The 17454-nt window shown below is 38.7% G+C and overlaps 1 protein-coding gene across 9 annotated transcripts in view; it reads right to left on the bottom strand.

Moving 5' to 3' along the window:
- Window positions 1-17454, bottom strand: part of Aak1 (AP2 associated kinase 1) — a 186856-nt gene that overhangs the window by 13584 nt on the left and 155818 nt on the right. For 2 of the 9 annotated variants that reach the window (XM_070004473.1, XM_070004472.1), the window contains exons 17-21: window positions 17002-17097; window positions 10493-10594; window positions 9283-9384; window positions 7417-7527; window positions 5516-5626 (exon numbers count right to left, since the gene is read on the bottom strand). The exons of 1 other annotated variant lie outside the window; for it this stretch is intronic. In XM_070004473.1, the coding sequence (XP_069860574.1) occupies window positions 5516-5626; window positions 7417-7527; window positions 9283-9384; window positions 10493-10594; window positions 17002-17097 (522 nt within the window). 6 more of the 9 variants (XM_070004479.1, XM_070004480.1, XM_070004475.1 and 3 more) reach the window with 6 other exon arrangements.

The raw sequence follows: 17454 nt of genomic DNA, 5'->3' as shown, positions 1-17454 counted from the left end.
TGAAAAACGGGAGGGTGATAGGGTGGAGTAGAATACTCATAGGAAAAAAAAAAAAGTAAATTCAGGACACAACGTGGAACCAAGCAAGTGTCTTCCATTCTAACAACTATCACCTTTTTGTAACTTTGTTTGCATAGGTTAGCATTCTCCAAGGAGCCTCCCTCCCTCACTTTAGTGAAAGGAAACACAGGAGAAAGTAAATAGGGTCTTGTTACAGATTATTTGAAATGAATATCTGGATTCACTGCAGTTCAAGAAACAGAAGCACATACAACTTAAGGAACATTTCCACAGTGTATGTATGTGTTGGAGGGAGGCTAATTTTGTGTTGGTAAAATTAGTCTCTAGAGAGAAATACAAGATAGCTACTAAATGTAATTTTTCTATTTTGCCCGGCAGCCTCTAATTTGTTTAAATCAGCAAATTACGTATATTATGTAATGGCATCATTTATATCCCCAAACTCCAGGTCAGCAACGACTGGACCTTGATAATCTTACAGACTAAAGTTAAAGACTCCTAGAGATCATGGAAAAATCTCATCCCAAGAGATTTTATTTTGGCTCAGGATTTCTATGTATTTGTTCAGCTAAACAGGAATCCCTGCCTGCCTAGGGGTAGTCATTCTCCCAGGAGTGCTGAAGACAACCATTCCTGACCACGGGTAAGTTTGTTAGTATGAATCAAAATGACCAATTACCTCTCAGGAGAGTAGGGAATCAGTATTAAAGTGAAACAGAAAATTTTCTTGAGAAAAATAGGTTCTTTTCTTGATATTTTCTCCAATTATTAGTGATCTAAGTTCTATAATTCTAATCAGGAAAAGCCAAGTCCAATATCAAATGACATGAAACAAAGTGACAGCCTCTCAGAAATATTTTTAAACACCGGGGTCTTTGTAGTTTCTAAACCATAAAGACTGAGGACACATACAAGTTCCTTCACTTAGAGTGTTAAAGAAATTAAGATTGACCATGTTCACTTTTTGTTATAAAGTCCTCTCTGGAAAATGTGTGGATTTTTACTATTTTATTGGAGTGTTTTTGCTTTCTGGAAATAGCCTAACATTACTCAGAAGCAGAAGTGGGAGAAAAAAGCAGATCAAGACGGAGAATATATTTTCAGATAATGAAAGACATACAAATTAGATAGTAAAACTGACTTTCTTGTACCATATAGCCTTTCTTCATATTATGTCTAAGATAAAAGTTTAAAAAATAAATGATGCTAGACTACATCATTAGGATAGATATTAACTTCCCAAGCAAAATCAGATACCTTTGAGGGAATAACATCCAATTAGAAGAAAAAATTCTGTTTAGGTCTGTGAAGGAAATAATTAATTACAATGATTATAATCACATTTATTTATGTGTCCATTTTGAATCTTATCTCCTCTGAGAAAATTTATTTTTAGAAACACAGAAAATTGAATTCGGTTATCTCATTGAAATGCTATAAAGCAAAGCAAGCAAACAAAAATAACCATGCAGATAGTATATGCCTATAATTTAAAGGCAGATCCCTGATCAAACATTTTTAAAGAATAGAAATCTTCTGATACTGTTTATTGGAATAGGTATGTATGTTATTAAAAAAGGGGAAATCTATATTCAAAACTTTGTGATGATCTAGGCTTTTATTCAGATAACTAAGAAAGAGCAAGTAGGTTCATAAAAGTACATTATAATTCTAACATGTCAATGTTGGATAATTCTACAGTAATACAGGAATCCAGAAGATAATTAAAGAACATCAGGATTGAATAAATCCCTCATAATCCTTTGAAACATAATACAAATTTAGGACCCTATGCTTCTATAATCAAAAAGACCATGTAGTCCAAACCCATCTTTCAACAGCAGCTTTGATAGGGCAAACAGTCTGCTCAGGATCACTTAGCCAGTGTCTGGTCAAGGTCAGGCTGAGATCTGAGGTGTTCTGACCTTCCCTAGCCTCTTCTCTCACCACTTCACTTAATCAGCTCAGGTCCTACCCTGTAAATGAAGTCTGTGGACTAGCAGATGGTCCCTAAGGTCTCTCTTGCAGCTCAGCTCAGTCTGTTGCTCCACAGGTCTATAAATTACTAGTATACTATATGAATCTCACAAACTCTTTTAGCTGAGATGATGCTACAAACTAAGGAAGGCTTGGTTTACTAAATCACCTGAGTGATTTGGAAAACACGTAAGTTATTTACCAAACAGACAGCTCTCCCCTTTGAAGCCTTACTCTTACAGAATAAGTCCAAGAGAGTTTCTAGTCATTATCTTCCTCAGTCATCTATCACCATCATCTCTGCCTTCAAGTCTGTCCATTTTCATTAACTGTTTCCATTAAGCTTTACTGAGCCAAAAGACTAGATAATCTATCCCAATGTAATTACCAATAATGCAGGAAAAGAGCTATTGAGAGACACTTAGCTAATTTCTGTACTCTTTAAAGTTTCAATTAAATCAAGAAACTAGATATTTCATTATATTTCTAACATGTATGTGTGAAAAAATCAAATATGAAAACATAGACCTAAACATTATCCTTATTTAAAAATAAACATTTCTTTCATTATACATTCTTTCTGTAGCCAGGAAAAGAACACAATTCTAACCTGCAGCAATTTTCCTCTCCATAAAGGCGTAAATCAAGTCCCATTTCCACTGCTACCCAGCCGCAGAGAGCTCTTCATGAGCAGGAAGCTTTTGTTGCTCTCGTTTTTGGACACGATGTGTTCCTAGCTCATTAGTTTCAGCCAGCGCAGGAAACAGTTAAAGTCAGAGGAAGACTAAGAGGCAGCCATTCCTCCAACGTTTTTCATAGGCCACTCTCACATTGCAAAGCTGGCCCTCCAGACTACAGTGGTTGCAGGCTCTTGTTGCTGCTAAATGTTCTTTCCCCCCACCCCCACCCCCTCTTAAAGTGCAAATGTGAGGAAGAAACAAAAGTACTAGATAGCCAACAAGCAAATGGACTTGGGATTTTATTTGTACAAATCTGATCAACTAAGGATTTCCCTTTAGACCATAGACAATGGCACTTGAAGAAGAGAACAAGAGGGTTCTCTGTGCCCGTTTCTTTTCAAAAGGGTGATTTTATAAAAGTGCTTTCCATGTAAGGAAATAAAATACACTTTAAACATATACACAGGGTGACCATGAGGCATGTTGTCAATGTCAAGGCAGGAGCCTTTATTTAGCATATGAACAATAGTCTAAGGTTAGTGAAGAACTATGCTTTGTTTTTTTTTTTCTTGTTTTGTTTTTTTAATCTACGAAGCCAAAGAAACCAATTGAGCACATTCTGCAGCCATCAATTTAAACACCAGAGAGAACGAAAAGTAAGTAGCCACAGTCAAATTGTGCCCAGCTGGTCAGTATACTTAATTCTGATTATTGGAAAATAAACAACATGCTGATTCTACAGAGACAGAGGACTTGCTGAAAGCTTATAGCAAGACACATACTCTACCCAAAATAATTCCTTATGTTACACCTTAGGATTGCTGTGTGGTTACACAAGGGAAAGGGATCGAAACCCTGTACAGACACCTGATATTGGACTTGAAACACCAAGTGGGAACAGAACTATTCAGTGTTTTCATTTATACACAATTTACAATATTTGAATCAAAATAAAAATCACAAGAAAAATACATCTGTTTCTGCTACAATCCTTCCCTTTCCCATCCACCCCCCAGTGAAAAGTCTTCTAATAAAAGGTATATCATATTACCACCACTGTCTTTGTTTTGGTCTAATTCTGAAATCGCAGCTTGGGCCAGGTAACATGAAGAGGAATGGTAATATTTAGGATTTGTACAACATACACATTTTATCCAAGGAACTCAAGTACTTGCAGTCACGTCTCCAGATCTGGGAAATCGCGATTCAATGGAAGCCAGAAAGCGGGACGAATGCTGAGCAGGTTGCGTGGGGTGTAAAAATCCCTTGGCTAAGTCTATGGTCAAACAAGGTCAAAGTTGGTCGGCTAGGGCAGGCCTCAATTTCTCTTCTCAAATACATACAACCAGCCAGCTTTACCCTCTCTTAAACCATACCCTAATCTCCAAGCTACTGCCTGGAGTTAAAGCTAGCTGAAGAAGCTATATCCTCATAATTCATCTAGATAAAACGTAAAAGCAGGGAAACACATTCATCAGCATCTGGCCAAGGGGACAGAAGCAGAGAGGATTGATTTGGGAGGTCATTCCTAGCAAGAATGAGACAAAGGTGTCAGTTCAATTACAATTAAGCTTTTGGTGGAGTCCAATTCCAGCAGAGGTGAAGCTCATGGTATCTAGTGCTTGATTTAATATAATGCTATGGAAAAAGGGTAATGAGAAAGCACAGCAAACTAACAGGGAGGAACTGGCCAAAGAATGTATCTGGAGGGCCAAGTGATTTTCTTTCCTTATCATTTCTATAGGAGAAGGCAAGGTAGGAGAAAGGGCTAGTGGGCCCCTTATTTGCAGAATTAAAAAAAAATCATTTTCTCGTAACTCCATAATGAAATTGTTATATTACGATATGAACGTTACAGAATTGCATCTGCTACTGGGTCACCGCTACAGATCTATGAGCTGATCCACCAGCAGCAAAGACCTGGCTAGGTTGGGAAGACTGGACTCAGAGCTCCCACTGCTGTTTCTAGAGTGCCCACCTGGAAGTGGAGAGATAGGAATTCAGTACAAAACACAGAGGGTTAAGGTTTAGATGTGCAGAGCAAGCAGAGGAGAAACAGAAGAAAAAAAAAGAAACCTACAGAAGCAACATTTTATATTTGCAAACACTTGCATGTTGATTTTTAAACATAAAAATTAGCTACCTCCCACCACCTCCCACCAGAAGTTCAGGCACTTTTTCACACTGTAGTATGAGCATGACACTTTGCAAAATTACTACAAGCTTTCAAACCCATACATATTTTGCCTAAGAATTTCTGTTAACATCAAGCTATCTCCCTGTTAAAAGTAAAAATCAATTTTTGCTTTTAGTTATTAAGACTCTATAAAAAGAACATGCTTTTGAAAATAAGTAGATGGTCCTATGGCAATTCAGTGTTTTATGCCATGTTCAAAAATTTTAATCCATCAAAGAGGAATAACAATGCTCCATAAATGTCCAAAAAGATGTGGCTGATACCACTGTTAATCTGTTTGGGAAAAATAGTTATTACAGAGTGTTATAATCAAGATAAAAATGTTGTGTTTTTGATATATACTTTCATGTTTCTACTGACTGAAGAAACTTCCTTTTTGGCTTGATACTTCGTAAAAAACTAACTTTTGGTCAAACTATTAATTCTTCTTTCTAAACAAACACCATCTTCATTCAGGCGTCAAAATAACACTATCAGTATCTCTAGCTCTATCTACACTGGTCCTGTCTGCAATGCACGTATTGCCTCAAATGTCCTTAATTAGATGGTGATGCTCGCTACCACCTTGCAGGTTAAGTACATCATTACTTCCATGAAAGCTGATGTCAAGCTCTTCTCTTTTCCCCAACCTCCTTCTTACCTTGTGGGTTTTTGGTTATCAGTACAGGAATAGGGTCAAACTCATCTTCTGCCACCTTTTCCGAGCCCTCAGGGACATCAAAACCTGAGATGAGATTACTATCTTCTGCAGCTTAATACAGAATGCAAGCACAGAAGCAGAAACAACAGAGGTAGAGATTAACAAATGAGAGAACAAGAAAGAGACACAAAGTTCCACCAATAAACACTCAATGTTGTTCTAAAGGTGAAAGTGCTTATTTTTCTAGAGTTGAAATGAAAGCAGTGAATCTGGAAAATAGGCATCAGAAAAAATTGTTTTAGAGTTGGCCATGTTAAGACTTTCATAAATGACTAGGGAGATGGATTATTGGAAGAATTCTCCCTACTAAGTACATTAACTATAATTATAAAGTAACTTTTCAATTCCACTAATTCACAAAGGTACTGGAACTGGTCATCTATATTCTTTATTGGATGAACAGAGACCTGGCTAACCAAGTTCAAAAATTCAAAGCCAAGGTATAGGGGAAGAGAAGAAAATAAGCAGTTAAGGAGGAGGCACTGGGGGCTGGGAAGATGGCTCAGTGGTAGAGTGCTTGCCTTGCATGCATGAGGCCCTGGGTTCGATTCCTCAGCACTACATAAGCAGAAAAAAAAAGCTGGAAGTGGCGCTGTGGCTCAAGTCGTAGAGCGCTAGCCTTGAGCTGAAGAGCTGAGGGACAGCGTCCAGGCCCAGAGTTCAGGCCCCACAACCGGACCAAAAAAAAAAAAAAAAAGGAGGCACTGTACTAGCATGTGTGAGGCTCAGAGTACAATCCCAGCATCAATCTCTTACATTCCCTCTCAAATCAACAGAAGAGAAAAAGCCACTGCGTACAAAGCCAACAAAATACTTCTGCTCTATAAGTGGAAAAGAAAAGACTTTCAAAGAACTCGGGGAATTCTGGGGCATAAGATCACATGTACTCCAGCAGAAGTTTGTTAGTTATTCTTTGCTAGCCTAACTAAAGCCACCTTCCAGCAAGTTCCTGCTGAGTACCTATCTTGCAAGTTCATCTGTAATTACACATTGCTGCTGACACACTCCTGCTAAGACATAATTGTCTTGGCTATCTATACTACCTATACTCTATGAAAACTTCATTTTAGTGCTCTCAGGAGTAAACACAAAAACTCAGCTATTATACCACTTCAAAGCATGATATTATTTTTAGCCATTGCTAAAGGCTTACTTCTTGAGCTCCCTTCAGAAAAGGCTTTCACTATTCCTCTTCTACAGATCTGCTGTAAAACTTCACCATCCAAGCATAAAAATAGGTTCTGTAAATGCCTATTGCACAGTAAGCCAGGCATTGCACCTGTCACCATCACACACAGCTTACTGCACAGAACTTGATTCAAGCTTCCTTTGGCAGCAGAATTCCCAACAATTACCAATCTAAGACTAAGAAGTAAAAATTGTAGATTAGGAAGAGAAACTCAATAATCAGTCATGACCTAAAGGTAAAATAAAATTGAACTTTCACAAGTTCAATCTTTGGAGACTGGCATTTGAGGACTTGTTAATTTCTTTATTGTGACAATTAGTACTCAAAATCCTTGAATTAGATTTTATCATATTAATAACTACAATCAGTACTTGGCTGTTAAGGGGCCTGCCTATAAAAGGTCTATGGAATACTGTACTCTAGTTCTTGTCAGAAAATAATACCTTCATCAATCTGTTGCCTAAGACTTAGTATATATTCTGGGAGGTAATATAACACAGTGGCTAGGAGTACAAAGTAATGTTTTTATATAAACAGATTTCAAACATGTACTAGCATTTATGATATGGGAAATTCTCGGGAGCTCCTTGGTTCTTCTCTGGGGGGTGTGTGTGGGGGTAACATCTTGGCCTTAGAAGAAGAAAGAATTTACCTTTGTGGGCAGGAGCAGACATTGCTATGGGGGCAAACTCTTCCAGAAGGTCAGCAGTAGGGTTAGAAAGCAGAGAGCAGTCAAGCAGAGAATCTTCCCCAGTGAGAGAATCTGAGTCCAGTTAACAGCATTCCAGGTCAGTGATGGCATTAAATGGCATATACAAGAATACCATGAGATTAGGTCTTAGCCTTTAAGTTTCTGCATATTTAGGTTATACATACAAGCAAATGCAAGAGAAAGAAAATCAAAAGAAATATGAAAAGCTTTCTAGATTTTAATGCATATAAGCAGGTACTTCTTGATTACTCTAACATTTACATACATGGAAGAATTTAGTTTAGAAGTTGCTCGTTAGATAAATTTGTGACTTAAACACCAGTAAAAATTTAGCAACTCAATTCTCAGCAAATATTACTAGGGAAAAAAGACTTAGTAATTAGGGTTTAGTTACTATATAGTGAGATTTTGGAACTACTTGTTATAAATAGACTGTGATGAGATTAAACAGTACCTTGGAAAACTACTAGTTTCCCATTCAAAATACCACTTAAGGATTCTTTAAATTTGAATTGCTTCTTTGAACATAGATTTGCTTTCAGTTAAAGAGGGGAAAATCTGGGCACTAGCTCACACCTGTAATCCTAGGTACTTAGGAGGCTGAGATCTGATGATAACAATTTGAAGCTAGCCCCGCATTAAATTCTGTAAGACTCGTATCCTCAATTAAATACTGGAAAGTGGGAAGTAGAGCTGTGACTCAAGGATAGAGCACTAGCCTTGAGCATAAAAGCTAAAAGACAATGGCCTGGCCTTGATTTCAAGCCACAGTACTAGCACACAAAAAAATAAAGAATAGAGGGAAGAAAAAAAGTTAAGCCATTTGTTTTCTGGGATGATTTTCCAGAAGAAATACCCTAGTGAGGACAAGGGAAAAAAACAATAATGCTTCTGGGCTAATTCTTTTCTTCACCTAGATAATTTTATTACCTACCATACTTCCTGGATGTCTGTTTCTATTCCAAGTCAGATAATCAGACATTGTTATCAAGGTAATTATGGACTCAAGGCAAATAGCCATTACTAGATCTGTTTTTATAGAAAAGCTGAGGAGTTTTCAACTTTTCATAAAACTCAACTAAGACAAATTTTTGAAATTAGGGTAGATGGAATACTGGATCCAGGCAGGAGTTCAACTTTGCCTATGAATTCCCTGTAGCTGATGAAAGCCCTGTGCTGGGACTAGGAATGTGGCTTAGTGGTAGAGTGCTTGCCTAGCATGCTTGAAGTCCTGGGTTTGATTCCTCAGTACCACATAAACAGAAAAAGCTGGAAGTGGTGTTGTGGCTCAAGTGGTAGAGTACTGGACTTGCGCAAAAGAAGCTCAGGGACCGTGCCTAGCCCCAGGATGAGAGAGAGAGGGGGAGAGGGAAAGGGAGAGGGAGAAGGAGAGGGAGAGGGAGAGGGAGAGGGCACCTTGTGCTGGGAAAAGAATGTCAACAGATAGGAGAGGAACTCCCCAGAGCAGTGTTCTTTCATTAACGAGGTAGAGGAAACCTGTCACCAGTAAAAAAGAGTATTTTTTTTCCTTCTTCAGGTGCAGGTGATCAAACCCTGGGACTTATTCATGCTAGGAAAAGAAACCCCATTGCCAAAGCAGACAGAGAGATTCCTCTAAGAAGAATATAGCTTCAGTAAGTGGGGAGGTCTTTAGTAAGGGATCAGACACTCAACATCAAGAGGCTAGAGGTATAAGAAAAACTTAGAGCATCCACTCTAGGAGGAACTAACCAAGTTTATTTTGCATAGGTGGAGTCTAGCTGTGAAGGCTCACTCAGCCCTGAGCTGCAGAGCTGTCTGACTGACCTGTGCGGTTTGAGGTCACAGACTCTGTCTGAGATGGGAGGCGCTGGGCAACTGGAGGCTCCAATCCTGGTATGAGGCTCTCAACAGCAACGTCAGCTTTTTCTTTTGTAAAGGGGAATTAAGAAAGGAGAGGAAAAGGTAAAGGAAAGAAAGTCAGAAGGCTCTTCAGGACATTCTGGGAAGGCTCTCTTTAACAGGTCTCTAAAATGCCAGTTTCAGGCAAAAAGTAAAGCAAGGATAGCTGACCTCGTTTCTGCTGCTTTCTGAGGCTGGGCTTCACTGATTGAGCATGTATGTGTAAGGTTAACCACTGCAGCCAGTTTAGTGATTACCAGCTCTTACAGATAAAAATGGCATGCAAGCCACTCAAAGCAGCAGAGCTCCTCCCTGGTACAAGAGATTGGTTAAAAGATACCTTAATTTCTTTTGATAACTTTGCTTTTCTTCAGGAACAAAATTGGGGTAAACATCCTCAAATCCATCCTCTAATCTAATGCAAAAGCTTCTAATCCATCCCAAATTCCATCCATTATGTAGCTGGGAGATTTTCTCTATCACATGGTATCTCATTGTTGGAGGCCTATCTTTTAGTAGAGTCATGACATTTCAGTGTTCTGAGACTTTGTGTCCAAGGCTTTATTATGTCTAATGAACAAACTCTTCTGGAGTACAAAGGCCTTGGACATTCTGTAGAATTTGCCTGACTTGCTGGTGAAACACAAGAAAACATAGAGTAAGCAGACCAGGCCTCATTTAGATTCTATTCCTGGGACCTGACCCCTGGGCAAAGTATTTTCTGATATTGATCCTTGGTACACACATGGAGCTTTAATGAAGAATCTATTAAATTCCATCAAGTTCATTGAAGGTGAGGCCCACATGAAAACTGGCCATCAAGATTTTGTAAGTGAATTTCTCCATATTCTTCTCATTCATAAGAAATTTACTTGAGAAATCACGATTACCAAAAAAGGTAAACATTACAGTGCTGTGCCTACAGAAAACAGAAAACACTTCACTTGGCGTGATAGTAAGATTAAACAGCCTTGACTTCTAGTCAGCACAAGGTATAATTCCAAAACAAGAGACTTCAGGGCACTTCTTCCCACTCCCAGAAGCTAGATGCTAATGACCTCATAGGCAGGCACTTAGCAGTATGAACTACACATGCACATCATGCAGGGCTGAAGAAACAGATGGTGATTTTTACCAATTACAGCATCGGAAGTGCTACCAAAAGGATCTGTCATAGGCAAGAGGTCAGGGAGCAGAAGAGAAGTGTCAGGAGACTTGAGTCCCTCAATTAATTTTTCTAGGTCAGGCAGAGAAGTAAAGAAAAAGCAAAAATGCAATGAGATATTAAAGCAGGTAGAACATTCACTGTTTTCCAGTCGAACACATTCTAGGGGCCAATAGATTCTTCAATGGTACAGATTAATTATAAAAATGAATACTGTTAGGACCTTGTTAACAATTAGATTTCCCAAATTTGAAATGTATAAATAACTATTTTCCCAAGTGAAGTGATCATTTTGTAAGCCATTAGGAATTCAAGATGCTGAGCTGGGAGCCCGTGGCACATGCCTGTAATCCTAGCTACTCAGAACGCTGAGATCTTAGGATCACGGCCTGAAGCCAGCCCGGGCAGGAAAGTCCTAAGACTCTTACCTCCAATTAATCACAGAAAAAGCTGGAAGTGGTGTTGTGGCTCAAATAATAGAGTACTAGTCTTGAGCAAAAGGAGCCCAGGGATAGCACCCAGGCCCAAAGTTCAAGTTTCAGGACTGGCGGGGGGGAAGAGGGGGGGAAAAATTCAAGATGCTGTCTTAGGTTTATTTGCTTTGTGTTTGAGATGTAGTTAATGTATGGTAGATGTCACCAATTTTAATTGTGTCATGTGGTAAATTTTAACAAATGTATACTTTCATATACTCACCATGATGACATAAAACATTTCAAATACTCTCCATAATCCTTTGTGGACCCCTTTAGAGTAAATTCTTCCTGGGTGCTGGTGGCTCACACCTATAATCCTAGCTACTTAGGAAGCTCAGACCTGAGGATCATTGTTCCAAACCAGCCTGAGAAGGAATGTCTGTGAGACTTTTACCTCCAATTAAGCACCAAAAAAGCTAGAAATAGAGCTGTGGCTCAAGTGGTACAGCACTAGCCTTGAGCAAAAAAGTTCAAGCCCCAGGACTGATATATACACAAAAAATTCTTCCTTCTTATCCTAGACCTTGGTAGCAACAGATCTGCTTTTGTCACTATAGTTTTACCTTTTCTAGACTTCCCATTTTAAATGGAACCAAACAGTACCCAGTCTTTTGTGTCTGACTTCTCTCATTCAGCATAATATTTCTGAAAGTCAACCATGTTGTACCATGAATCAATTGTTTGTTCTGTTTCCCTATTTCTGAGTAGTGTTCCATTGGATAGATATACAACATTTTGTTGATTTGTTTATCAGTTGATAAGACATTTGGTTGTTTCCAGTTCTCAGCTATGAAAAATAATGCTTGCCAAAAACATTTGCAATCTGTTTTTATATATTCATCTATCTACTTTCCTAGACTTAACTTTTCAATCTCTTTTCCAACTTGCACTAAGCAGTCCCAAGAGAATTAATACAGCCTCACCTAAATCAACTTCAACATCATTTCCTATCTGCCAACCGTGCACCTGTGACATGCTGGTATTCATAATTATTTTATGATAGATACTTAGAAACTACTCTGACTCCTTACTTGGACCCACAAAGTAACTGAAAACATGATAAAAGCCTTCATTTTTGTATCTGTCCCCCTTACTTTGAGTCAGATTCCTACTCATTTGTGCATGTAGGAATGCTAATCACTTAAAGGAGGTCTGTCTAAAAACTGGTGATATAAGGTTGATTATCCCTAAATTTATCTAATCCTACTTTCCCTTTCAAGGCTGATGGCATACAGGTTAGTGTAACTGAGGTATTTCTACAAGGTCCCATTCTAACCCCCCTCAAAACGAATCTGGCTGAGAATTCCTCCTACAGTTTCATTTTACAAAATTCACTTAAGCCTGAGGATGGATTACTATTAGTGCTTTTTGGCTACAAAACAAAAGGATATCAGAAGACATCAGACTTATCATACTGGAACACACATACACACACACACACACACACACACACACACACACACACACCAACTGCTTCCAGAACAATTCACACACACACACACACACACACACACACACACACACCAACTGCTTCCAGAACAATTCACACACACACACACACACACACACACACCAACTGCTTCCAGAACAATTCACACACACACACACACACACACACACACACACCAACTGCTTCCAGAACAATTCACACACACACACACACACACACACACCAACTGCTTCCAGAACAATTCACACACACACACACACACACACACACACACAGACACACAGACACACAGACAGACACACACACACACACACACCAACTGCTTCCAGAACAATTCCTTTAGCTCTGATCTAATCAACAACACTCTATTTACCTTTAACCTACTAAACATAGAACATTAACTTACAACAAAATAATGAATCACAGAATATCACAGGAGTAAATTTAGAGCTCATATTTCCATTTCAAGGTGACTGAGGTTTTACATGGATTCTATAACAGTTAAACGAAATTAAATTATTTGAAAAAGCAGTAGCTTAAAGTTGGAGTATCTGCATGTAACAATTTAATGGATTTGTAAACGTCTAAGTTCTTGGGGCATAAGGTAATTAGAAACTGCTTCTGCTAAACAGCATTGATTCCTCACTTGGGACTGCAAATTTCCAAAGGGTACATAGAAGCAGGATAAAAACTTGGAATGTCTGTCTCCACTTTGTGTCTGTGTCTTTTGCCCTGAGCCATTCTCTCCTGTAGAGCAAAGAAATTCAGCCACCTTAGAATTCACCTTAGAATTCAGGAATGACAGGACTGGTGGACGAACTTCCTTGTCACAGGAGAGAAAGCTATCCTTACTGTCAGGGCACAATGATCTTCTTAGGGTAACAAGGCCTCACCTAAGGAATTCAGAGATAATGAGTACCTGGACCATACTCATAACCACAGAGTTAGACAGGCAGACTAAACAGGACCTATGGTGGCTGCTAGGGCCACTATACTGGCCCATTGACCCAATTATAGATATGCCCCTGCTTAAGGATTGCCCTAAGACAACCAAAGGTTCTGATGAAATTCCTGCAGTTAACTTAAATAGCACAACATTCTGATAACCAGGATGTTTATCCAACAAAGCAGAACCCTCACTCAGTATATATGCATGGGTGATAAGGACAGTGTCCTTACCTTTTAGTACCATGATTCCCACAATTCCCAGGGGAGACTGCCCTCTATGAGGAGAAAAGTGGGAGAGATGAGAGTGAGGAAGAGCAGGCAGAGAACCATGAGTGATAGCACAGGCCACCCACTGTGCAAGGAGGATGGTGTACACATAAAGGAAATCTGCAGCTAATCCCCTAGTGCGATCATAACAACGGTCAGCACTTTCCTGTGTCAGCACTGTCAACACCAAAACCTTGCCAAAAATCAAGAAGGTAATAAACTTCTCACAAACCAGTCTAAGGTTAGATAATAAAACTGCTTTCTGCCATGAGACTAGGATGTATACCAACTTGCTATTCTCTTCTCTTTTAAAATAGCAAAGAAGAAGAAGAGATATCTACTTGTACAAGATTACAAACTCGTTCATGGGCCATTCTGACTCTAGTTATAATAGAAAATATGAAGATTAGAACAACGTGAAAGAGCTTGATATGAGCCCTATCAAAAATGCGTGTCTTATCCGACATGAGTTCTGATACAAGTGACAGTGTTTTTAAAATCCAGTCACTCACTGATGTGACAAATTTGCCAATTATGTTGATCTGATTGTTATACAATGAAAACGTATGTTAAAACGTCACACTATACCTCACAAATAAAGATATAAAATGGAAATCTAGTCACTAAAAAGTTCCTATCACTGAAAGAATACAAACACCAAACCTTCAAGTTGGAAGCAAAAGTCAAACTCCATGGATCATTCCCAGTTAACTTTAGAGAACAAAATCTGTACAAAGATAAGATTTTCTGGAGTAAAAGGACATACTGAATCACATACTATGACTGGCTTTGGGCTTCTCAGTCCCACAGGACAGTGATTGAAATGAGGACTTCAGGCAAGCAGTTATAAAAGGAATACACATGACAACAACAACAAAACAAAACAAAAAGGAATGTCCATGGTGACCAAAAAAATGAAACTCATAAAAAGCAGCAAAAACAAACTATCAAGAAAAGTTTCTCTTGCGAAACATTTCAAAAAATGATGGATCAAAATATAAATAAAACCAAGAAGCACTTTTTCTTTTCTTTCTTTGTTAAATACGCTAATTCTAGGAAGTAGCACTTATGGGACAATAAAAGCCTATCCGTTTAGTCTTGTGGAATATTGACAAGAGATTAGAATTGAAGAGCTTCTCAAAATTGTTTGTCAAGGCCTGTGCATTGCTAGTGAGAATGTGAAATGGTGTCTGTGAGAAATAGCATGATAGTTCTTCCAAAAAGTAAATCCAGCATTTCTATTTCTGGTATATACACAAAAGAACGAAAACAAGGTCACATATTAGTACATCCTTCTTCATAGATGGATGTAAAAATAGTCAAAAGATAGAAGTAAATGAAGTTGGCTGGGAAGGTAGCTCAGTGGTAGAGTGCTTGTCTCGCATGCATGAGGCCCTGGGGTCCATTCCTCAGCACTACATAAACAGAAAAATCTGGAACTGGCACTGTGGCTCTAGTAATAGAGCACTAGCCTTGAGCTGAGAGCTCAGGGACAGAACCCAATGCCCAGAGTTCAAGCCACATGACCGAACAAAAAAAAAAAAAAAAGAAGTAAACGAAGTGTTTACAAAATATGGTATATATGCAATGGAATTTTACCCAATCTTTAAAAAGGAAGGAAATTCTGACATATAATGAACTTTAATCATAGTAAATGAAATAAGCTAGTCACACACACAAAAAAAGGATGAACAATATATGGTTTCCCTTTATGAGTTACCTACAGCCATCAAATTCACAAGAACAGTAGAATGGCAGCTGCTAGGGACTGGGGGGAAGGAAAATGGGAATTTATTTTACAAAATTTCAGTTTTACAAGGTGAAAAAAGTTTCACTGGAATATGGTAAAGATGAGTACGAAACAAGGTGAATGTACTTAATGTCACTGAACTTAAAACTAGTTAAAATGAGCCAGGTGCTGATGGCTCATGCCTAGAATCCTAGCAACTCAGGAGACTGAGATGTGAGAATGGCTGTTCAAAGACAGCCTGGACATGAAAGTCTGTGAGACTCTTATCTCCAATTAACCAGAAAACTGGAAATTGGTGCTATGGCACAAAGTGGTAGAGTGCTAGCCTCGAGCAAAAGAGCTCTGGGATAGCACACAGGCCCTAAGTTCAAGCCTTATGATGGACAAAAAAAATTTTTTTAAAGAATATGAAAATCACAATCATTTCCAATTTTTGTTTGTTCTTGGTCAGTTATGGGGCTTGAACTCTGGACCTGGCTGCTGTCTCTGAGCTATTCAGCTCAAAGTGAGGGATCTACCACTTGAACCATAGTGCCACTTGCAGTTTTCTGGTGGTTAATTGGAGATAAAGAGTCTCACGTACTTTCCTTCCTGGGCTGGCCCTGAACTGCGATCCTTAGATATCAGCCTACTGAGTAGCTAGGATTATACGTGTGAGCCACCAGTGCCGGCTTACTTCCAATTCTTGAGACAATCAATCAAATAGTATTTTGGGAGAGAAGAAAAGCCAAGCTAATCCTATCAATTTCAGGTCAAGAGACTTAGGAGAGCTAAAAGTGGAGAAAAAAGGAACATGGAAACAAAAGCAATGCCAGATGTTTGTAAGAAGTTGGATTTATTTGCTATCCTTCAAACTACATTCCCTCTCCATCAACCCCTGCTCAAAAGATAAGTATAAAGAGAACAGCATTCAAATACTCTAAATGAAAGCATCCAATTATTATTTCAAAAGCTGTGTCAATCAGAACATATTAACCATTTCTTACTTTTTTACACTGTTCCCTAAAAATCCTGGTAAATGGAAAGGCTATCTGAACTCCCACAGTTCAACTTCTTCTGACTGAATGGCCTAACCCAGAAGGGTTTCAGTAGTAGCAGAACCTGGAAGGAAGTCCAGTTCTCCTGGTTCATATTCCTTATCAACTTTTACTATGCATTTTCTATTATAATATAAAATTATATGATAAAAACAGGAACTGGACAGGTTACCCCCCCATATCATTAACCACATGATGACCACTATTTATATTTTGTTCTCTTAATCACACACATCTATGTCCCACCATCATATTACTATAATCATATTGAACTAATGTTCTTTCCAGTACATGGTCTCAAGTTACGATAAATACAAGGATAAAAACTGGAACACTGTTATATTATGGAATATACTTTGGTTTAATCTAAGCTGATTTTTTAATTATCTTTCCTAAGTTTGTTTCTTTTACTGAGACAATGAAAACAGACAAAAGCCCTTCCCACTGGGACTTGGGATTCAGATCTCTTTTATGGAGTGTTTAAAGCAGAACTCTCCAGAGGCATTGGGACCTAAGAATCAATCTGCTTAACCTCAATCCTATTTACCTACCTGGTGCATCAGGTACTTGAAGTGGAATGAAAGGATCAGACACGCTTAGAAGTGGGACTCCAGAATCCACAGTCTGCCCACCCTTCCTTTTTTCAGCTAGAGTTGGTTGAAGGGAAAAGCGTGAGGAGAGAAAAGCAGAAAACATAAGTGAATCTAGACGAATTTACCTTTCCCTTTTTTCTTTTTCCATGAGGGTTGAACTCAGGGTCTGGGTACTGTCCTTCAGCTCTTCAGCTCAAGGCTAGTGTTCTACCACTTTGAGCCACAGCACTACTTCCTGTTTTCTGGCGGTTAACTGGAGATAAGAGTCTCATAGACTTTACTGCCCAGGCTGGCTTTGAACCACAATCCTCAGCTCTCAACCTCCTGAGTAGCTAGGATGACAGACATGAGCCACCAGCACCCAGAGAATTTACCATTTAATCACTCAATAGCTTAAATTACAAAGTCCAA

This window comes from Dipodomys merriami, unplaced genomic scaffold (assembly GCF_024711535.1).
Source record: "Dipodomys merriami isolate MVZ:Mamm:240054 unplaced genomic scaffold, mDipMer1.0.p SCAF_63, whole genome shotgun sequence".
NCBI lineage: Eukaryota > Metazoa > Chordata > Mammalia > Rodentia > Heteromyidae > Dipodomys > Dipodomys merriami.
Note: the sequence above shows the minus strand (reverse complement) of the source record. Positions and strands in the feature narration are given on the sequence as shown.